This window comes from Ixodes scapularis, unplaced genomic scaffold, assembly GCF_016920785.2.
Source record: "Ixodes scapularis isolate PalLabHiFi unplaced genomic scaffold, ASM1692078v2 PGA_scaffold8__174_contigs__length_109621045, whole genome shotgun sequence".
Taxonomy (NCBI): Eukaryota; Metazoa; Arthropoda; class Arachnida; order Ixodida; family Ixodidae; genus Ixodes; species Ixodes scapularis.
In genome coordinates this window covers 76,056,454-76,080,237 of record NW_024609883.1, presented here as the reverse complement: position 1 = coordinate 76,080,237, position 23,784 = coordinate 76,056,454, and the positions used below count along the sequence as shown (strand labels likewise).

Here is a 23,784-nt window from a genome sequence, read left to right as displayed (position 1 = left end):
CAATCATCGTTTATAAGACTAAAATCATCAACGGTAGTGCGTATATGAAACGAAGCATAAGTGTTATCTTTGCTACGAAGCTTCTTGCAAGTGAAAGAGCCCAGCTCTAAAGTTTAAGACAGAAGTATATTTAACTAATTGCTATGTAAATTTACCTATATGAGGACGATTGATGTAATTTTATCAAAGCTATGCTGCTTCTACCGAACAATCTTTTAGGATCTAGGAATAGGACTAGTGCGTATACCTCGCTTACTTTATTCTTATATCTTACTTACTGTCGATCATACAATTTGCCAATTGTTAAGCAGGAATTTTGATAAACTTCGGCTCTCAGGGCATCTAAGAATGCAAAGAACAAAATAAAAGAAAAAATGATCTATGACGATTGTGAGTCGGCGACCTCCACCAACAGTAGAAGCATTCACTTTACTTGTTAAAAATCCTCGATGAATGTGCACAATAAAAAAGTGCAATAAACCTTTCGACCATGCACTTTTTGTGTGCTTGTTTCCGTCACCACTATATAAATCTTCTCAAAAACCTTAAGGCTCATAATCAAAGTCGTAAACATCTGACACCTGCAGACCCCAGAGCTTCGAAGATAATATTTTATTGGTAAGTTACTCTACACTCTATTTCGTTCAAATTTTATGAACTAACCTGGATAGGAAAATGCTTGATTTATCTTTATTTATGCAGAGAACGTCGGTGTACGCAGAACGTGTTACCGAGCCATTCATTGGGGTTTACAAAAGTCCTTGCAGGTTGTGTGTGTGTGTGTTTTTTTGGTAGCATGTGATTTTATTATATGCTCTGTTATATTCTTATAGAATGGTGGGAAGAACTGTGTTTCTTGGTTCTTCATACAAAACTGTTCGAACGCTAACGCTGAACGCCATAACACCTGCGATCGGCGTTGGTGTCTCTACAGTTAGTAAACTTCACCGCAGTAAAGACAAGCCGAGATAGCTTTGCGTTTACCCGCAACCGGGTGGGACAGTGAAGTTTACGATATGTACATGGCACGGTGGTAGAATGCCGAGCTCACAATCGTAAGGTCGTGGTGCGATTCCTGCTAAAGCGAGTTTGAAATTTTGATATTTCTTTCAATTTACCATTTTTTTTCTACAGTTCGTTTTTTGAGTAGGATCCTAAACACTTCGTACATTTTTTGGTGGCTTTCCGTCACACTTTCCTTGAGGAAAGTGTATATATATATATATATATATATATATAATGCAATTTTTACACGTTATAGTGATTAACCTGTGTTCTTTATTAATGTGGTGTTAGTTTTGATATACAAAGTGTTCAGCGGTAAACAAAAACAAACATGGCCAAACTTCCGGAGGAGTAGATTGCTTCTGGTTGACAATAGTTTTTGCATATTTTTGAGGACTCGTAATGAGGAGCGCGTACTTTAAAAGTTGAAATGCCGGGGAAACACATGGCACGTTCAGAATTTTACTTACTCTGGATTTACTCGGCTTCCTGATCCCCTTGATGAAAATAATTACCGATTACTCCTCAAAGAAATAACGAATGTCTCCAGGCATCGTGGACGCATCTTAAACTACTACCTATTCGAGTCACCTGGCCCATATACATGTAAACGACTTAGGACATAAAAGTCGTTCAACTACTTCGTGAACGGAAAACTTCGTCAATGGGCACTTACCTCCCTGAAGCGCTGAAGATACGCACCAAGCTGCCCTAGGGGGGCGAGGAGTCGAGTCTTGGCCCTAGCAAACAGTCTAACGAAAGTGTTTATTACGCTTTCCTCGATGCGACGCGAGTTTCTGTAATGTAATATTTTCTGATGCTTTGACTTGCTTGCTTTAATATTTAAGTTTTCGTTTCAAGCGTTTTGTGTTACCTTGCTTTCTACGTGCTCCAATGGCCAAGTTGCCTGCGACCTGACGCTATACGGGGAGAGAGTCGGTCGAGTTGCATCAGCTTCTCCTTTCTCACGTTGCGCCATCTGTCGGTAGCATATCGAAGTAGTCGAGCACCGTCTTCTTAGCTGCGATCATCTAAGCTCGGCGACGCTGGTGGCGTCACTCTTTTCAAGGAAATTATATAACTTCACTTTTAATTCTTTTTTTTTTTTTCGTGCTGGTGCGCATCGGCCACTCAAAAGCAAGGTACTGGTATTATTAGAGCGTAGCTCTCAAATAATTGCTCGCTAGCGATCTGAAAGCCGTCGATCAATTATATATTGCGGGTCGCATGACTGGTTCTTGTTGGACCAGTCATGCGCCCCTCTTTCGCCACGTCAACACGCTCCCGCCCATACCCACGCGGAGAGAGAGCCGGGGCATGTGACTAAAGGGAGGTCGCTGAGTGGTCCTGCGGTCACGTAGCTTCCACCGTAGTCTCAGCTCATTGGTGAACAGAGTGTAGGCCAGCCAATGAGTGTGTGCTGCCACCCGTCGTAGCCGGAACATTCGATTATATTTTTTATTCAACCGTAATATTTTGCATCTCGATTTTGCGTCTAATGTTTTACGTTTTACGTCTTCCCCCAAAAGTATGTTCTATCCCAAAAATTGTGTTCCACTCCCAAAATTGCGTTCTGAGTTAACAATACGTTAATCGGGTTTCACCACACAATTAAAGTATTAAAAAATAGCGTCGTCGCCATTGCGCATGCGCCGAACGCTATGTGCGATTTCCACGTTGCGTGTGCTATGTTAGCGTATACTATTTTTCAGTTATTGCGTGCGAGCTCAGAGACTTTGCGCTCCTCCAAGAAGGATTCGTGATGAAGAAGTTGGCTAAAGACAAAAAAAAGCACAGTTAAAAAATGGCGGCTCTGTCCCGACCGCGACTGCGGCCGCTTTGGCGGCGTCGAGAGCGCGACATAGACAGCATCCTCGTGACTGCGCTTTAATGCAGGACGACATTGCACTATACGCGAGGTGCACGTCTCAAACGGTTCACAAGACTCGGCAAGGTGAGCAACAATCGCCGGTAAGTTGCTGCTTTCTACGCGAGAACGTTTCTCGGAGAAGGCGGCGAAAGTCCATACACGAGACCTCTCTTTCCAAGGCAACGGAAGCGGACACGATCGGTCGACCGCTCCCGTCGCATTCTTATATTTAAACAAACCTAATGCGTTATTCTAAACCAAAAAGCTTGGATTTTTTAAATAAAATGATTTAGTGTATCTTGGTGGCGTTGCGACCGTGAGACACTTGGGCTTTTGCGTCGCGGCGGAGAAATTCTATTCTAAAACACTCTTGCGTAGCGTGTGCTAACCCAAGCGCTAAAGATAGCTCTAGCTTGCTCTAAAAGTGCGTACGACTAAAACTCCCTATTAAACAGTCGTTCCGGACTAAACACTATTCGCGACTCCAGCGACTTATAGGGGGCACCACCACCACACAAACATGGCGGCTGAGTCCAGGTCGCGTCGACCCGGCCGGGCCGCCTGAACAGGTGGCGCGCTCAATTTAACAGCTTTTCTTTTGTTTAATACCAAATTGTATAGGTATTTGAACTCAGACGGTTAAGTGTAGCCGGTGCACATAAACTTGCAAAGAGCTTTGTTTTCCCGGTGGTTTTTGTTCTTTTCATGTCAAACTTTCGTTTCGGAGATTTCGTTCAAAGCCGAAACTATGGGCTCCGGAGAGACGTTAATAGGCTCTAATCAGTTTTGATCATCTAAGGAAAGCGGCGATGACTACAGAATTGTTGCACCGAGAGTAATTTTCAGCTAACCCGCATACCTCGACAATGCGACTTATCTGTCCTCGAAATCGAGCTTCTGTGCGTATCCGCGTTTAAGAAACAGCTCCAGTCGTCTGCTCGGTCAACAACACAGGCTGCAGGAAAATTACGAAAATTAAACACGCACTTCTTGAGCCAAGGACCACGTTAATCCGCCGGCGCCCCACTAAGCAGCTGATACTCGTATTTCATTCAGGTTTTAGTAGCAATCGTGAAGTCATTTTGACGGGCGGGTTACGTATTATATTACGTACTATGTCCCACTAAAGCGATATTAGTATATTCTTCGGGTTGAAATATGAGCTTAGTTGACTAGCTATTAGTTGAACTGCTGAATAAAAGCATATTTGACAGGCAGAGATACTACTTAAACTTAGCCAAATGGTTCTATAGCCGGCAGCAGGGAGACAAACTGAAGAGAGTCTTCATTGAAGATCCTCGCAGAACCTCTCTGCATTGAACTTTGCTTCGAATCCTGAACGGAGAAAATGAGCATTTTTTGTGGCCGGTCAAGCTGAACAATCTAGACGTATATTGCTGCTGACTTCGACGGGGGTATAATATTAATATTGGAGGCGCGATAGATAAAAAATGCCGTGACAGCTTCTAACGTTGCGAGACTCGTCCCCCACCATTTTGAAAACAGATATTTTCCCACATTCATCATTTGCAGCGAGCAGGTTTTCCTGAATCAAGTAATCAGCCCAACTCCTTCAGTGCGGTGCAGAGGCTTTTTCGGCGAAAAGCAGCCAAGATGAATAGCCAACGCACCGACCGGCGTGGGTGGCTCAAACTTAAACCTAACCGAACACAACCAAACCCAAGAAAAGCAGCTATCGAACCTTCCCATTCACTTGAATGCAACATTAATGTTCCCTCCAGTGAAATGCCTCGTTTGTCGTCCTCAGTCCACTGTTCTACATGCTTATAAGGAAATCAGTTATCAGTTACAAATTATTCGTCACTTTGAATGTGATTCGGGACACAAAAAATCAAAACGTTTTTCCGTGATCCCTTCTCATTCAAGAAATCGAAAACACGCGACCGTGTGCTGCGGAGTAAACGGGCTTTCAAACACGTGATAGAAGACAATCTACTGAGGCTTCACCACACTAATGATCGCTCGGCGAAACTTAAGAAATATTCGGACCTTCGTCAAATTACATTGTTCGCCACCGCGCCGAAAACACGTGTCCGCGAAAGCCACCAGAGACACGGAGGGGCGCGGAGCGACCTGGTCCGGCTGGTTCCCGGTTTTCCCGCTTGGTGGCGTCCGTTTTGCTGGAGTCGCGAATATTCTTAGGAAAGTCAAGGATAGAGAAAAAGGGAAGGGGAAGGGAGGAGATAAATGAGGAGAGGGAATTGGTGTGTCAAGTGATGTATATTTTGCCACTAAATTTAGCGAAAAAAGGAAATTTTTCTACGGATTGCATGACATGAAGTCCAATACATCGATTTCCCTCCTACATTTAGCGAGAAAACTGGATTGCTGTTTAGGTCACATGACGTCAATTTGTTCGCGTTTTTTAGCGGAGAAACTCAACTGAAATATCCGCTAAATTTAGCGGAGGAATCGAATTCACGTATAGGTCACGTGACGTTAGTTCCTTCACTTGATGCAAATGTCACGTGACATCAATTTCCGCGCTAAATTTAGCGAGGAAACTAATTGACGTATGGGTGACGTGACGTCGAATTCTCCACTAGGAGTATATGTCACGTTAGGTCACGTGGCATGAATGTTTCCGCTAAATTTAACTACAAATGCACCGATGGACAAACTTTTGGGACTGTGGGGGTTCCGTTAAGAAGTGTTTCACGCCTTATTCAAATAATATGAAATAAATATAGTGGGTTGACGCGAAGACTAGCTGTATTGGCCTCTACATATTCTCTCCCTCCGATAAGAGCAATCAAGAACGTTGTCTGCCCCTCGCGGGGGAGAAGAAGTGGCGTCAGGGTCAGGTGTTCGAACGCTGAACCCCGCCGTCGTCTGCTACTTGTAGAAACTGCCGCCTTACCTTGTTTATAGCTTTCGGAAATCCAACAGTTTTTTTGCGAACAAAAACATAGGTTTCAAGGAAAGGCCTGGAACGGTGCTTATTATTATTCCTCTTTTTTTCGTTTGATAACAACCAGACGTGTTCCAAGCAGTGGCTTCACAAGGGGGGAGGTGGGGAGACTGCCCCGGGTGCAGCACTCAAGGGGGTGTCGCGGCGGGCATCGAGCGCGGGGGAGGGGGGGGGGGGGGGGGGGGAGGTCGCGGTGGGCTACCGCCTCGGGTGCTGACGACCCTACACTCTAAAACCGTTCCCTCATAAAAAACGCTGTCCCTCTGATTTTAGAGGGGACAACAATGCTTTCAGGGGGACAGCCCTTTTTAAGAGGGAAATTGAAAAATAAAATAGCAACATCTAGAGGGACACCAACATATTAAGAGAGACCAAGGAAACCGTTTCGTTAGTCCCTCTGAACAGGAAAGACAGACAAAAAGATTCACGCGTGTCCCTTCATAGTAAGAGGGGACCGGTCCCTCTTAACTGGACCAATGTAGTTCGGTCAGGAGGAGGGGGGCAGGCGCACTAATCCACGGCAAAGAGTTCAGACGGTGCTAAGGCTTCGCGCCAATTCACGGAGAGCTGGAAACGATCGTTGCCGGAGAGCCGCAAGCGTCATGCTGCTCGTTTGACTTCCTTCGGGTGAGTAATCCTGTCATATTGGCGTTTTTGTTTTGGGTGCATTGCGGGTGGGAATAACGAGCCATCAATATTTTCACGCTGGCTGTGAGATGCACGAGCTTTGCATGTAGAGTGAGAGTGTTCAGCTGTAGTCCGCGGACGCGGTCGCTTCCTGGATCTGCTCGTTCAGCTAGGACAAAGCGTCGCTAATCGTTTGCCCTGCCGTGAGCCGCAGGGCTGACTTTCGCACAAAACACTTTTAGCGGGTTAGGGTGTCCCAATGTGTACGCGTCTGTCTTAAGCTGGTGATATCAGACCATTTTCTGTCCGACGCTTTTGTCTACTTTTCAATTTCGAACGCGCGATCGTTCTTTTCCCAGCTCGAGCTGCTAACTTTGGCAGTGCTACGCCGGCATTTTATTACCGGCAATTTCCTGGTATTTTATCCATGAGCGTACACTGTCGGCATCGAGTACTACAAAGGATGGCATCACCCTCCCTAAGGCAAAGCCAACATAAAGGCACCCTAGCTGGGGCAGTCAGTGTTTGTAAGCTTGGCTCGCCGATTTCTTTCTCGGTGTGCACTCTAAATGCTTGAGGTTGACCGCTCGACAGCGTTGATTGACAGAAACAATGTTGGCGATTTTGCGTTTGTTTGCCTTCACAATTCATTACAGCAATTTACACTGCAACGTTATGTTGTAGACATCGTTAGCGTTGCAGTGATTATGAACATTTTTTTCTCAAGTGGGCGGCGAGTAAAAACCCATAATGTGTGTGTATGTTTGTGAAAAGGGCAGGGGGATTGGACGAGCACAAACAAAAAGAAGAAATAAAGGTTTTTTTTTTTCTTCGCGTGTTCGGGTTGCGTCGGCGTCGCGGCGTCTGGGGGAAGGGTGGCGGCCAGGGAGTACATTTTTTTGTTTTGTATTTCTTTGGCGTACTGTTTTGTTCGTTATATTTTGACGGTCGTGCCGGCACAGCTACCGGCTTCTTTTTTTTTTTTTTTTTTTTTTTTGGCGCCGACCATGTTTTTGTTTTTGGAGATTTTATTTATGATGTTTATTATGCTCTTTGTTTTCTGTAGCTGGCTGAATATTTTTTTTTTCTGTGTCGTGCATCCGCGAAAAATATATAAACAGAAGTTTGCTTTTTTTTTTCTTTTCTTTCTTATGCGCTTTAGGGCTAGTGCGTTGACTGTGGGCGTTAAATGACTGACCGTTATTAACAATCTTGTTTTCAGAGTGAGGCAATGGCAACGAACGTTGACATGAAGGGAATCAGGCGGGGGTTCCGCTCGGATTGCTCGTGTAAAGAGCTCTACCGGGACCCTCTGCACGGTGGAACGCACCACCCTGAGTGGTGAGCCTACTGCGGCCACCCGCACACGGTTCACAACGAACTCGGTAATTATTTACTTTTTGTATTCCGGTATGTAGGTAGGCTCTATTTACGTTCTGTTGGCATATGCCCTGCTTCTGAAAAAAAAAAAAAAAATGAATGGCTTGCGGCGAAATATTTACAGAAATGTAATTTTTTATTTGATTATGTTGCTTTCTAAAACATGCGCTAAATCACTTCTGCAGCTTCGAGCCGCAAATGCAATCCATGCTTTCCAAAGCACATGGGGCTTCTAAAGTTCATCTACTACTAAATGCGCTTTCGTTTTGTCTTGGTAATACAGAAACAATTGATTCTCGTAAATTAATTAAAACTGCAGTCTATTCTCGTACCAAAAATTAATAGTAGCAGAAGTTGCGTCATAAGCTAATGTCACTCGCTATTTCATCACATACAGATTGGGTTCCGAATCTTTGAACTGTTTGCACTTTATTTTCTCATTTGTTTCCTATCGCCTGCTTGATAACAGGTGAAAGCGCTTCATTACCAATTCCCACCCTCTGTATCTAAAGGAAAACAATATGGTCTTTCATTCAGCTAAAGGTGGATGCACAACTTCGGTTCCATAACACGATCGTCACCATGCTGGGAAACCTGGAGGAGGTAAAAGGGGCCTTCTGCGGAGACAACCCAACAACATTCTTGAACATTAAGACCATCCTCCGGTCTCGATTGGCCAGAAGTTCTTTCATCACCTATGGTATGTGAAAAAGCGAATGCAAAAATAAAAATCTAAGTTTCACGCTGACGCAATTTTTTTTTTTTTTTTAACAATTGCTGTTTGCAGGACGATTTTACCCCTGACGAAAAAGTTCCAAGACCCAAGACTTTCTTCGCTTCGGAGAAAGGGATCGTTTCTGGGAACTGGTCAGTGAAACTCACCGCTAGCACAACTATGGAGGGGGCACTAGTCATGTGCTTATGGGTGTATTACATAACGGGACTCTCCTACCCTGTGGCATGTGGACAAACCCTTGGACTCCTCTAGGGTTTGCCCGTTGAAAATAAAGTGTTTCGATTCAGTTTATGTCGGAGAAGCTCATAAAATCGCTTATGGCCGTTCAAAAACAACAGAAATTCTGAGCTTCTGCTGATGGCAAGAGACACCGAATAATTCGTTTTTAATGCTATGAAGTAGGTAAATACGCTCTAAAAAAAGCACAGGAATATACTTTCCCGAGCCAGCACTTTGAAAGTCAATCACCGTAAATCACGGAAGCAGCTCAGCGAATCACGATGCCGAAACATAAGATTAGACCACAAAAGGCAGTCCGAGTTGTGACATTAACCAATGCAAAACATCACGCTTGTTGTGCTTAATGTCGTAACTCATTTTTTTGGTATAATCATATGGTTCGGCATCTACATTCGCTGAGCTGCCTCCGAGAGTTATGGTGATTGTCTTTCCAAGTGTTGTGCGGGAAAGTAGACGCACGGGCTTTTTTTTAGAATGTACTTTTCTTTTTGTGTTATCCGCTAAAAAAAGTTTTTTTTTTCTAGCACGATTGTATTGTTATTGTTTATGATAGGCAAAATGAGTCACTTTGCAGCACGAAATTTTTTGTGTGATAGTGTCCAAGAAACGCCGATTTCTGGCGTCGTTCTAAGTCTTTTTTATTCGTAAAAGCTACCAGAACATCTTTATAGAATTATTATTTTGATAAAGACACATCAAAATATTTTCTTGTGTCATGGCAAATAAAACAGTGTTTACTCTTAAAGATTGTTACTGTTTTCTTTAACACATTGATTCCGTTTATCAAACAAGATATACAGATCAAATTTCAATTCTGCTACGCAGCACAGAATAACTTTGGTTAAACAATATCAGCGAAAGTGCGAGAAGTGCAGTGCAGCATGTCAGCTGACACTCAAAACACGAAGGAGCAGAAATTGTACGATACAATAACAGAGGTAACTTAAAGCCGGGGTCACGCTGCTTATACATCATACAAAATACATTCTGCAGACATGTTCCAATGCGAGTCACCGCGACATCCGTGCTTTGTATTCCACGTGACAAAGTAACCTCTTGATTGGTTACCTCGTGGCGTACTAAGCGCGGATGTCGAGGCGACTCGTCTCGGAACATGTCTGCAGAATGTATTTTGTATGAAGTATAAGCAGCGTGACCCCGACTTAAGGGGGACTGTACCCCTGCATTTCAAGCGGGCCACCGTCCCTCCGAATTTCAGAAAGAAAATATCTAAAAACTGTCCCTCTTACCAAGGGACTCTGACCTCAAATTTAAGGGAGACGCCGCCTCGCTTACTTTAAGAGGGGTGGTGTCTCACTTAATTAAGAGGGAGCATCTCCATGTAATATTAAGAGGTCTGTCGCCCCCCTTAAAGTTAAGTGGGAAAAAATCGAAGAAATGTCCCTCTTACTAAGTGGGACCGGGCTTAGAGTGTAGTGACGCAACTGGTTCCATGTTCCAACGGAAAAAGAAATCACGGCCCATGCATCGTCCACTTCGGTCTGCAGAACTGCTGCGAGTGCGGAGTTCCTTGGCAAACGGGTTTACTCACTCGCGACGCGTTTCTTTCTCCTCTCTTTGACTTCCACATTGCATAAGACAGTTTCGTCAAAAGCTTCGAACTTGATGTTGGCGCACCGTGAAACACCGTACGGAGTGCCGCTAACAACAGCTATGAGAAACAAAAATGAGTTGATTTTAATGGGTGCCCGGTTCTGGGCATTAGCGAGAAAGTTTATTTCGACTGGCAAGATTTCATTAAAGGTTTAAGTAATTTAAAATTAAATACGTTCCAGAATTGACCAATATAATTATGCACAAATTTGGCTGAAGCCAAGCGGAGAAGGCAATATTTTTTTTTCTGGATCACGTTTGCGCGCCTCTCTATTTTGGGCCAACAAGACAGATAAACGAAAAGCGCCAAGACACCTTCGATGGTACCATAAAAAGTTCAATGTGAAGTGATTGTACTAGAAACACTGATGCAACAGCCTACCCAATGGTGCTAACTTTGCGATTTGTTACACAGGTTCACGCATAGACACGCACACACACCCACACAAAACAATACCACCTGTACCAATGCTACCAATACTTAAATGGAAATGGTAAATTAATGACGCAATATTAGTTTTTCTATATATTTCCTTACTGACTGTTGATATCGTTTTTCCTCTCTAGAACGAGATACAGAGGACATGGTTCGACTCGCTTGCGTATTTCTGCTCTTTGTGCTGGCCTATCAGTGTGGTAAATACTCGATTTTTCCTCCTTTGTTTGGGTGTTCTTGGAAACATGTCAGCGTAGACGAAATTTATCTCGATTTCCACTTCGCACATTGCTTAAACACAAGTACGCGACTCTTCGCTTTTAGGGAGAAATACACTTCGTGTCCCTGTTTAAAAAAATATTTATAGAAATGTGTTTTTATATTACGAAACGTTGCGTGAAAAATCGACATATTATACATGATGGTATTGGCTGCTTCTGTGCAGTGTTACGCTCAGCCGGTAGGGACGCGACAGTTGAATCTCCTGCCCATAGTCGGAAAGGAAACGGCAACACAATGAGTACACCGGAGGGAAGGGAACGACGTTTGGCTGGGTTTATATAAAGAATCCTTCATAGAGGACAAGCAGTGTTACTGCATTTCGACGTAGTCTAAAGGCCTGTCCAAACGGGACATATCAAATGGCATAAAGCAACACTTCACCGTCATATCAAATGAAAGTTACTGTTCGGCTGTCCGTTTTATAGCGCAGCTCTTAGGCGCCCGTTTCCTGCTTGAGCGGCGTCCTCGGCGTCGGCGTGGCTCTACCCGCGCGCTGCATTATAGGACGTTTCCCATAATCACGTCACACGTGTCGTCACGTGTAACGTCACGAGTGTTACCCTCGTGAGGTTTGCAAGGGTTACCCTCACTAGGGTTACGAGGCTTACCACTGATCTCTATGTCTATCTGCTGGATCGCGCTTGACCAGCTCCGCCTAAAGACGGGAATACAGCTACGGTTGGCCATCTTTTTATGGAGTTATATTATCTCTAACCATCATAGTAATATGGCGGACAACGCAATGGCGGCTGCGGCGGCAGGCTGCCACAAAATAGCCGTGGATCTAGTACACTGTACCATGGGTGATATTTCGTGCCTGATTGAAGTTGTTCGACGAAGCAGATTCTTGAAACACGGCGTGAACGGTAGCCTCATTTTTGAGGACCCGGCAAAAGTTCTACGAAAGCGCAGATCCGGGGGAAAGCAGGGCAGCTCGCATCGAAAGCAGACTCCGTACCGGTGTCTGCTTTCCATGCCTCTTTCGATGCGAATTTCGATGCGTGCTGTGCTGCTTTTCCTCGGTGTTGCGATGTAGTGAAACTTTAAACAGGTCCTCAAAGATCGGGCTTCCGTTCAGGCCGGGTTTCAAAAATATGTTTTGTCAAACAATTTTAATCAAGCACAAAATATCACCCACTCTATTCTGATATCAGCCTGCCACCGCAACTTCCACAACGCTGTATGCCATGGATGGATGATAGTGACTGCAGCAGCTGTACCTTGGCTAGAGGTAATACAACTCTACCAAAAAGATGGCCGCCAGTGGCCGCATTCGCGGAGCGAACGAACGCGATCCAGCAATTGTTATAGAGATCAGCGAGGCTAAACCTCACTAGGGTCACAAGGGTCACGAGGGCTACACTCACGAGGGTCACGAGGAATACCCTCACGAGGGTTACGAGGATTACCCTCACGAGGGTCACGTGGGTTACCCTCACGAAAGTCACGCGGGTTACCTTCACGAGGATCACCAGTGTTACCATCAAGACCCCTGTGTGGTTCACGAGGGTAAAGTCACGACGTTACCGTCACGTGTGACATCATTATAGGAAACGCGTAATGTATGACATCACGTGACGTTGCGTGTGACGTCGCATGACATTACGTGTGACGTCATGCGCAACGTTAATAGTGCCGCTAAATTTGGCGGAGAAATTTTTCCCCTAATCCTGGCGGAAAATGTTTCCGCTAAACTTACCCTTGTGACGTCACGTCTGACGGCACCTGTGACGTCGCACACGACCAGGTGCTTGGCGACCTGTGTCCTGCCGGGGAGACTGCCTCTTTCTATTGTTTCTGTCGTCGCGATAATAGCGTCGGTTGACTGAAAAGTGTGCCACTGTATACGTTCGGGAGAGTCCCGCGTCGCGAATGTGAGAAACACTTTGCGGGGCTGACGTATCTGTCCGACACCAAACAAGAAGTTCCCACGTAATTTTGGATCGCATGTTTACCGCAGACGTACCAGCCGAGGCTGCCGACACTGGCTGGAAGTATGGGTATCGAATGTTGCCCACCAGGGACAGGTTGTAACATTGGGGCGTTACCGCGACGGACATCTGCCCCCACTGTATTTGCCCAGAGACAAATGAGCATGTTTTCACCATTTGTGTAGTTGCGTGTACGTTCTTCACTCTTGTGTCTGGACTGTTTGGGATGAGCACCCATTTCCGAAGGCGTACACACAATCGCTTTGAGAAACTGGTTGGGATACTAGTACACTAAGTCCTGTGGAAGTACAGATGTAGGGCCAAGATTCAGCGTCGCCGTTTTAGGCCCATGTTCCCAATGCTTCCCACGTTGCGCGAGTTGATAGTGGACTACTGTTAGAGTGAACTGTAGACGCTTAGAGAGCAGGAATTCCTTCAACGATGGCAATATAGGTTTTTCATAGTGAGTAGAGCAGGGTCATACTGCACCCCCATCCGTGTTTAGATAAGCATAATGTAGGGTCTCTCAGTGTGGCCTGCGCGCACTCAATTTGTAACTTTGTAAATAAACTTTTCTTACAGTAATCAAAAGGAAGATTGAGTTGCTACGCGCAGTCGCCGATTTTTACGGCTGTCTTTAGAACGAGGATAGAGTGAGTAGGTAGGCAGGTGAGCTGGTTGATGTTACACTTTTTTTTTAAAAAAAAACCGGAGACAACGGACGAACAATGGATAGCACACAAGACGTCTCGGCGTTTCAAACACCCTATATTTGCTACCGTCGTCAAATACCCACGCAGATTGAAAATGTGCTTAGTATACAACTCGATTCAGCCGATAATGTTCTCACTCACTGATTCTGATTGGCTACCGCGGTTTTGAGGCGTAATTCTTATTAATTGCACATGAGAGCACTACCATTGTGTTTCCAGCTGACGTGGTAAACGGTGATGTGGAAGAGGGAGACCTTCCAAGCTTCGTGGGGAATAAAGGAGAATTCCTTCAAACGTTGAAGGAGCTTTGTTACCAGCATCATAACACGAGAATTATTGTGAGTATAAGAAACAACAATTTAAGAAACAATAGACATACGATTTCATATATTGTGTCCTTTGTAAGCTGTAAAACATTTTTCTTTGTAGTCTGCACTTGACTTATCTCAGTGCTACTTTTCCTGCTACATCCGTCGTGCCCGGAAACATGGTGGAGGGTCTTTTTATCTACAGCTAACAAACAGAGAACCATGCAGCAATGTTGGCGGGGTAAGTAAAAAACCCAAACTTCATTTATTTTATGCCCTACCATTAAATTTCAAAATTTTAATCACGGCTCTGAAACTTTGCGGTTCCATCTGGCTACCCTGAAGCCAAGTTCGTGTTAATGTCTATGTCGTATGCCACGGAAAATGTAATTTGAATTGAAACGAAAATAAACTCGGCGTCTTCATATCTTAGCTGACACGTACACCATCATTTTTGTCACGTACTGCACGAAGCATGCCCTTCTTGCAATGGCTGATTTTTCGCTGCATGCAAATGCCTAAATTCCTACTAGAAACGTATATGCTTGATTTACCTTGATCCTACGGGTGAAGTCGGTATCCCAGAACATGCTGGATTTGCTAGCTTCCCCACACTTCTGCGGCTTTTTCGAAACCTTTCCGTTACATCAAAGCACGCGAGACTGTCATGTGATATTGTCACGCGGTTACTCACACTTTTCCAACCCTTGTCGTGCTACCCTGAAAGAACCTGCAGTGTATTTCAATTGTAAATTGCGCTATGCGGTCTGTCATTTGCAATAAAACAAACAACGGCTCAAATAGCGCGTGGCAAAGTCGCCGGGCGGTAAGCCAGACGCCGAGGAAGAGGGAACTGAGCTCCAATGTTCTTTCTTGCCAGCGCGTGAGAGACGAGGAGCCTTTCTTCACGTAGCACGTTTTATGAGTCTATATTGTTGTGGCGACATTCATAAACAAGAAAAAAAAAGTTGTAGCGACGTGACGGATTCCCTTTCAGAAGTCTCTTCTCGGCACGATGGTTGAGTGCATATGGCTTGAAATGTTCGTGTCTTGCGTTCGATTCTCGTCAGGTGATGTTCGGGATTGCTTTCTTTCCTATCAACATTTCTTTGCATCTTTGTTTTCATTTCAGATCTTAATTCAAAAGAAAAAATTGGTATTTTAGCTTCAGGAGAGAGTTCATTTCTCCTGAATTTCGACCCACATTTTTGTGGCGGTTTCCATAGCTTTATTCACGCTTTCTACGGAGATCCAAGCCCTTAAACAAATTCCGTGTAAACGTTTTAAAGCATGTGCTTAAAATAGCAATTACTCTCCTGCTGGGTCTGCCAAGCATTTAGAGGTACAGTGCGTCTCGCAGAGTTCATACAAACATGAATTTCTTATATCCACATCTGTCTAAGGTTAGCGAGTGTACCCCATGGTATGTTTAAACTTCAACTATAGGTATTTTCGTCAAAACACGATGAAGATTCAAATGATTAACTGCAGTGGCAAATCGGAACGCCGGAGGGAAGTACGTAAAAATGCAGCGCCAAAGAGCCCTTTTTGCCGTCACATGCCTTTCGACCCTTTACCAAAATAGCTCACGGAGTCATAGCATACGTAAATTTTCAAGTAATGTCGAAAGTTACTATAGAAGCAGAAGCAAGGCAAGCGACAGAAAGACTGAAAAGTGAGCACATCGGTTATTCAGCCCCACGTTGCGGTTAAAAACTTTTTTTTTTTTCAAATTGCAAGATAAAAACATATTTTTTGTTGTTGTTATTGCTTCTGTCTTCTTGTGTAAAACTGGTCAAGATATTAGAGGATGAAACGTCAGCCATCCGCGTTAAGTCATTTTTTTAAACTATTTTTGTTCACGCTGCGCCCTTGAAAAGCTCGGCGGAAGACCCTGCACGCACCTGACCTCGCCACCCCACCGTGTCCTTCACATCATTAAGTTCGTCTGCTATGATCAGCGTAACCATGGCAACAAAGTGTCAGCTGAGTGAATTCCCACATTATCGTTCAGTCTGAAGCCAGAAACAGCTGACACCACAATGCGAATACCGACTGCTGAATTTAACCTGGCAACGCTAGTTGAATTCGGACGCGTCGGTGCGGCGGTCGACGCTGGGAGCGGGAAGGGGTCGACTGGATAACCCCTGACGGCTTCGACGAGGCTTGGCGGAAGCTCGAACCTGAGATTAGGTACTTTTAGAAGACTGTATTCTATACTCCGTTCGCAATTAAGCTGAGACTGTAGCGAAAAGTACAAGTGAGAGATAGCCCGCGCTCCTGGCTTTGATACATGCATTTATAGCGGGAGTGTTCCTTCTCCGGAAGAAGGCTTCAAAACAGCGACCTCGAGCTCTCGTGGTTGTGGCATAGCCTGCCGTCTCAGCTTAAGGGTGTACGGAGTATAGAGGTACTACACTCTTATCGCGGGAGCTCATGCCTTTACTTCGAAGCACGCCCGCTTTCCACAGCGTTTGATCTACTAAAACTCTATTTTACAGACTTTTATATTCCGTTCACCCTCAAGTTGACACTAGAAGGTCCACCTTCAGCTTGAGCTTTATGCCCTTGCTAACGCAAGTTTGAACGCGCAGGCCCGCGCAACCAAAGAACTGCGAAAGCCAGCGAGCTCATGCTGAAGGCGGAGCTTCTTGTCTCAGCTTAAGGGTGAACAAATTATAGTTGATCGAGCTCTAGAGCTCGGCTGTACCCGCTCTCGACTGCGTACAATCTCCTAAAACTCTCTAAGTAGAGCGTACACCGCGGAAAGCAGCGGGCGCGGGCTTAATCCATACTATGAAGTGACGGGACGAGCTTCTTCTATAGCAAACGGAGCTCTAGAATCAAGCCTCCTAAAGGCTCTGTTATACTCCGACGTCGAGCATAGCAAACACTGCGTAGCGCAGAGCACACAGTTACTTATTGGTCACAGATATCGAGTTCCAGCTCGCCGGCCAATCAAAGATCTACGTGCTGCGCTACGCTGCGTTCGCTGCGCTTAACGTCGGAGAATAACAAAGCTTTAAATTCCCTCATTTTTATTTTTTATTTTTTATTTTTTTTTGCGGAGTGGAGCGAAACGGAACGAGTGGTGAACGTGCGTAAGGCGGTCCGCTTGGAGGTCTAGTTTGAGACCCTAGGCTTAGCTTGAGCATCTGTTTATGGGGCAGCGGTGGGAACTTCATAGTATCGTGGTACCAGGAATACATCCGAATATATATATTTTAATGGAGACTTACAAAATAGAGATGGACACATTGTACCGCGATGCAGAAATACAAATATAAAACGTAGTGGAAAAATACTCTCGCAATAGATACGTATCAGGAAACTGTCCAACCCTAAATTGACGAGTTGCTAGCCCGCAAAGATTAGGAGACAACGGCATATGGTACGGATTCGGTGACGTGACGCAGATCTTCACTTCGCCTGCATTGAAATAAATTTAGCATTAAAAAGGTGCATGCGCATCATGGGTAAGCAATTAACCTATGGGCGACTGCTCGAGTTAGCACATTAGAACTTCTTTTATAAACAATGTATGCTCAGAACGATTCCAAGCCATAACACGATAATTGCCAAAAAGGAAGTAGGATTTTCCGGAAGAACGACGGTAGGTCAGACTTAGAGGAACACTTGGCCGATGGTAATAGTAGGAGCACATTAAACTTTAGAAATTCAGCGGATATTTCGGCAGGCAAACGATTTGGACCACGGGATTAGCGTAAAGCCAACGATTCCCGCGGTGTCTTAGTATGCCAAAAAACATCAATATTATATTAAAGGTGTGCTTCTTCTGCATTGAATAACTCAGCAAAAATTGAACATGAAATACAAAGATCGAACCCCCCCCCCCCCCCCATGAGAGGATATAAATTATACAGAAACAAAATAAAGTAAGGAGCTAAGCATTACTTTTGACTGCCCTTCTTAGAATTAAAGCCTGTCGTTGTGAACATAGATGTCAATAATTAAGTTGTGCAAGTTAAATCGATGCAATTTTTTTCAGATATGCATCCGAGGAGAATGTGTCTACGAGTCATGAAGCGGTCAAGTATCCAGGCCGATGCCAAATACTTCAACGAAAAACGGGTTTTTTATTAATATGACTTAAAAAAAACAGAACTGTAGTCAATAAAGATTTTCTTACAATTTCTTACAAAACGTGGTTATAATTATCATGCCATGCATCCTTTTTAATGTGATAGCATTCTTTAGCTACTTCACCCGGTTTTCGCGATACGCATTTTGATCCCTAAAGCGCCGTGCCTATGAGCGGCGCGCGTATGCGCCGCCCATATGCGGAGGCCCCTCGTGGCGGCGCGGCTCCTCCGCACAGGCAGCACATCCGTATTCGCCGGCGCTGCGCGTCGTCCTACAGGTCGTCCTCGAGGTCGTCCTCGAGATCGGCCCAGAGGTCATCCTAGAGGCCGTTCCAGACGTCGTCTTTCAGGTCGCTCGGGAGGTTGTCCTAGAGGTCGTACTAGACTTCGTCCTTGACGTCGTGCTAGACGTCGCTCTCGATGTCGTCCTAGACGGCGTGCTTCATGTCGTCTTGGACGTCGCCCTTGAGATCGCCCTAGAGGTTCTCCATGACGTCGTCCTGGACGTCGCTCTACAGGACAACATCGAGGACGACAAGCATAGCGGCAGTACGCACACATTCACATTTCACCCAAGCTAAGGGGCAATTATCGGTTTGAGTTGAGCTAGTTGGTCAACGACGGTGGTGAAACGGCTTAAACTAGAGGCACTAAATGAGCTGCGCTTAGAGTATCGGCACTCCGTTGCCCAACCACTCTACCCCGACATTGATGATGCCGCCACCATCTTGGTTCTTGTGCAGAGCAGACGCAACTGCCGATTATCTTGATTAAAAAGTGCGGCTTCCTTAACATTAGAATCGGTGTTAGGAAGCTCATGTAATATTGCTTTACTCTGTCACGAGCTGCTAAAACATTTGAGGGCAGAAAAACGTTTCCTGTTATTTCAAACAAAGCTTGAGATAACTGGGAAACATGATTTTAAACCACAATATGGCCAAATGTCGTTACTCTGAAGCGTAGTTTTTAGTGGCACTAAATTTAATATTAAAGGATTACAGATAGACAAGACAAGAAAGACACACGAGGTTGCAATGATGGTGGACAAACAGCTTGAACACTAAACGATTACACAGGGACGGAAGCTTAAACATTTACACGAAGAGCACTCGCTCAATTTCCAAGTGGCGCACTGCAGTCACGCTGACGTTAATGATTCAATCATAAACCAGCCGTAAAATATAGTGCTTAGTAAAATGTTGCATTGTTGTATTCACTGTGAGCTGCGTCGTGAGTCTCATGACGAATGCTACTGCAATTCATAGACAACCAACAATTGTGATTTTTGCAGCCAGTTTTTGTACAACTTAAAAACAATGATGTGTCGCGATGTTTGGGGGAAGGGCGTTCTTATAGAGTCCAAGAGTAGATACACAAAATGACGAGGTAGAAGCAAGTTCAAGCTGACCGACGCGAGCAAGCGAGCTAGCCGAACGATGCAGTCTGCCGATACCGGAATTACCCTGATCCAGAGTCATATATGCAAAAAGTTTGTTGAATGGGAGGCGCGGGCAGAGCCAGGGAGTGCACCAGACGCAGAAAGTGGGCTTGACATGCTCTCTTGGCCAACAAGAAGCATAAAAGAATATCCTAGCGGTGGTATATAGGGAGAAACTGTTTCAATCAAAGGTATTTGTTGGTATATGGTTTTAATAAGCGCGTAAAACTGAAGCGTAGTAACCCTCCATAGTCGAAAATAGAGAGCACGTGATGTTTCCATCATGATCATACAAAAAGATGTAAGAAACAAATTTGCCGCTCAACAATGTTTTGCTCGAACAGAGTGCGACCACTTGGACGGCAGATTCCCGGTCCTCGGCGCTTGGCGTACGGATTATGTCGATCGTTCCGCTAGTCGCACTCTTCCACCGGGACTTTGTAATGACCGTGATGGAAACATCACGTGCACCATATTTCCAGTCACCGAGAGTTACTCCGACGGACGTATTAGGCTTGTTTCTCGCGATCACCGCCAGGTTATTATTTCCGGCTTCTGGATGGACACATTCCAATTTGCAAAAACACCCTAGAACACTCCCAGCCCGCTTTCGGCCAATGGCGCCTCCTCATTTGTCTGCCGTACATACTTCCCAACAAATGGCCAAACTCTTTACATATACGGCTCTGCCCTGATTGTAAATAGTTGTTTCTTTATGTACTAAATGCTTTTTCGTAACGACTACGATTACTTCATGGCCTTAGATATACAACAAAGTGGCGACGAGCTATCAAACTAGACCAGATCTACCAAGGCTTTCTTTCTCCCTGTGATTTTTGGCGTATTTACCAGCGTGCATAGGCACCAACTAGCCAACTCGCAGTATTAATAAAGAATTTGCCGAACCAGGTACTGTGCACCATGGACGACCTGTCCCCTTCAATTGAAACTTATCAGGAAGCGACAAGCTGGGATGAGCACGAGGAACGCCTTCAAGAGTATTTCGAGTTGCAAAAAGAGAAAATAAAGATCCATCGGATGAAAATTTTTGTCTTGATCACTGCCATCGGTCAAAAAAACTTACTCCAGACTTCGGGATATCTTGTCTCCTGAGCAATCGAGCAAGAGGACTTATGAAGAGCTCGTATAACTCCTAAGTCAATTCTATTCGCCAAAGCGGCTAGTGATGGCCGAACGCTTCAAATTTGAAATGCGGGATCAAAGATCAGGTTAACCCTCAACTACGTATCTGACGGAACTAAGACGGCTGGCGGAGACCTGTCAATTTGGAGACAAACACGAGGAGCAACTGCGCGACCAATTTGTTTGTGGTCTCAATTACACGATGGCCTAGAAGCAGTGTATAACCTTTGAAAATCTCACTCTGACGCGAGCAGTGAAATTGGTAGCGGGAATGGAAGCGGCTGAGGATCAAGTGAAAGTTCTTAAGGATGCACGCGCCACCGCTGAAGACCAAGTGAAACAACTAGCAACCACAAGCGCTGCCTGCTGGCCTTGTCTCAAAAACCAACCACAATCCTCAAAATTCCCGCTATAAACGCTACGACTTCGACGCACGTGGACAAAAGGGCCACCTGCTGTAAGCTCGCAAAGTCAGCAGAGTGCACCAAAGAGGAGGGAAAACGACAAATCATCAGGAAAAGGTATACGCAAAAGACCAGCCAAGAAAGGAAAGGGAGCTAAAAAGGAAGAGAGAACGGAAGAATATTAGGTGCTGCGGACAAACGCGGAATTGCTCACTGTATCACCTTTCATGATAAGCGTCTTTATTAACACTGTGACCCCGGAGGTGGAAGTGAACACCGGTGCTACGGTGACAGTGATTCCAAAGTGGCTGCAAGTAAAACTGAAGATTCGTACGCTGGAGCTTTTCAGGACCAAGCTTCGCACTTGCTCGGGACAAAGCTTGAAAGTTTGTGGTACTGCTGATGTCGATGTCGCGAGCAACCAGAAGACCTGAACGCTACCACTAGTCGTGTGATTACTGTTGGGAAAGAAATTGGATACAAGTCCTGGTCCAGACATGGATGCAAGCACTGCAGGTGAATACTGTGAAAGATGCGCATTGCTGAGAAGGCATCCTGGCGAAGTGTCACGAACTTTTTAAAGAGGAACCAGGGTGCCTCAAAGGAGTTGAAGTCGATATGCAGCTGAAGCCAGACGCTTAACCAGAGTTCTCGAAAAGCCGGAAAGTTTCTTACGCAGGCAAGAATCTAATCGAAGCACAGTTGTATTATATGATAAAAAGAGACGTCATAGATCCAATAAACTACAGTGAGTGGGCAACGCCTCCAGTCAACATTCCAAAAGGAGAAAAAGGGGTCGGATATGTGGCGACTACGAGGTCATGGTAAATCCACAACTTAAAGTGGACCAGTACTTTACGCCAATAGCCAATGACTTGTTCTCAACTTTGAACGGTGGGCAGAAGTTCACAAAGGTGGATTTAAGACACGCCTACGAGCAACTGGTGTTGAATGAGAAGTCTCGTTAGTATGTCACCATACACACACATAAGGGACTCTACGGAAACAAGCGTCTACCCTGTAACATCGCCTCAGTCCCTGCTATATTCCAGAAAAGAATGAAGGTACTATTGACAGAAATTCCAGGTGTCTGCATGTTCCTGCACGACGTTTTGGTAACCGCAGGGACGATACAGTGTACTTAAAGAGACTGCATGAAGTACTAACGCGCATGAAGGATCACGGACTTCGGCTAGCAAAAAAGTAGTGCCTGTTTGTGCAAGACAAGGTGGACTACTTGGGACATACAGTTAGCGGTTTTGGAATAAGCACAATGATAAAAAAGGTACAGGCTGTGCAGGAAGCATCGGTTCCCGAAAATGCGATTGGGTTACGATCGTTTTTTGACACGTAAGCTACTACGAACGTTTAGTACCCAAGTTGTCTACGATACTAAAGCCGCTCACGTTTCTGCTGCATGAAGACGTGCCGTGGAACTGGTAACCAGAGTGTGAAAGAAGATTCCAGGAACTCAAGGGAATGTGGAGCAGAGTCCCAGTGTCCGCTCACTATGATTCAGAGTAACATTTGATTTTGTCTTGCGACACTTCCACAGTTAGAGTTGGAGCCGTGTTAGCGCATGTGTACCCGGACAAGACAGAGCGTCCCATTGCTTACGCGTCAAGGACACTTGCTCGAGCAGAAAATAACTATGCTCAACTAGAGAAGGAAGCTATAGCGATAGTCTCTGGACTAAAGAGATTCCATATTACTACATATTTGGACGTCAATTTCTCTGGGTAACCGTCAACAAGCCGTTGGTAGCCATCCTCGGGCTTAAGAAAGGATTGCAACGATAGTAGCTGCAAGATTGAAATGTTTGGCAATGCTTCTGTCAGCGTATCAATATACAATGAACTGCAAGAAATCAGAAGAAAATCTCAACAAATATGCCCTGTCTCGCCCGCCAAAAAATGGACATGGAAAAAAGGTGAATGACTATGCCACAAGTTTCTACATGGGACAGTTAAACTTGTGCCCAGTAGACACGAAGACTCTGCAGGAGGCAGGAGTTAAAGACCAAATGTACAGCCAAGCACTGACATTCTTTCAGACCTGATGGCCTCAGAAAGTAAGACCAGATGTGGAAGCATATTCCAAGAGGATTTTGGAACTTTCGGTGGAGGAAGAATGCTCGTTGTGGGGGCGAAAGTGGTTATTCCAGGAGCATGGAGAGGAAGAGTACTGCACGAGCTTTATGCGGTACATGACGGCACTGTGCGCATGAAGAGTCTGGCGAGACTGCATGCTTGGTGGCCTAACATTAACAATGACATTGTCAGAACAGACGAAGAGTGTTCTCTGTGTCAGAAATTTCGGAACCAACCATTTCAAGAGTAATTCCACTGGCCGACACCCGAACATCCCTGCGCAAGTGGTGTTGATGATATCAAGGTTATCCCTATCAAAGCAGTAACGGAGTTAGTGTGGCTTCCGCTTGTTGATCTTAGTAATAACATAATGGTTTTTGGCATATTCGAAGGTAAACGTTCGGCAGTCCTCTGCCTGGTTAGGAATAGACATGAAGCGAAACCTAGGGACTCTAACCAAGAACTTCATAAACATTTACCGACTTTTCGGGACCAGTTCGGTCCCTTGTTCCAGGGTGAGTGACGAAAAGAA

At 45.1% G+C, this 23,784-nt stretch overlaps 1 protein-coding gene across 1 annotated transcript; it reads left to right on the top strand.

Annotated features, from left to right (window-relative positions):
* The first annotated feature begins 10,988 nt into the window (after nucleotides 1–10,988).
* On the top strand, nucleotides 10,989–18,119 carry LOC115321962. The gene is made up of 4 exons (XM_029982243.2): nucleotides 10,989–11,040; nucleotides 13,986–14,104; nucleotides 14,196–14,315; nucleotides 18,084–18,119. The coding sequence occupies exons 1-4, from the start codon at nucleotides 10,989–10,991 to the stop codon at nucleotides 18,117–18,119; spliced, it is 327 nt and encodes a 108-aa protein (XP_029838103.2).
* The last annotated feature ends 5,665 nt before the right edge of the window (nucleotides 18,120–23,784 follow it).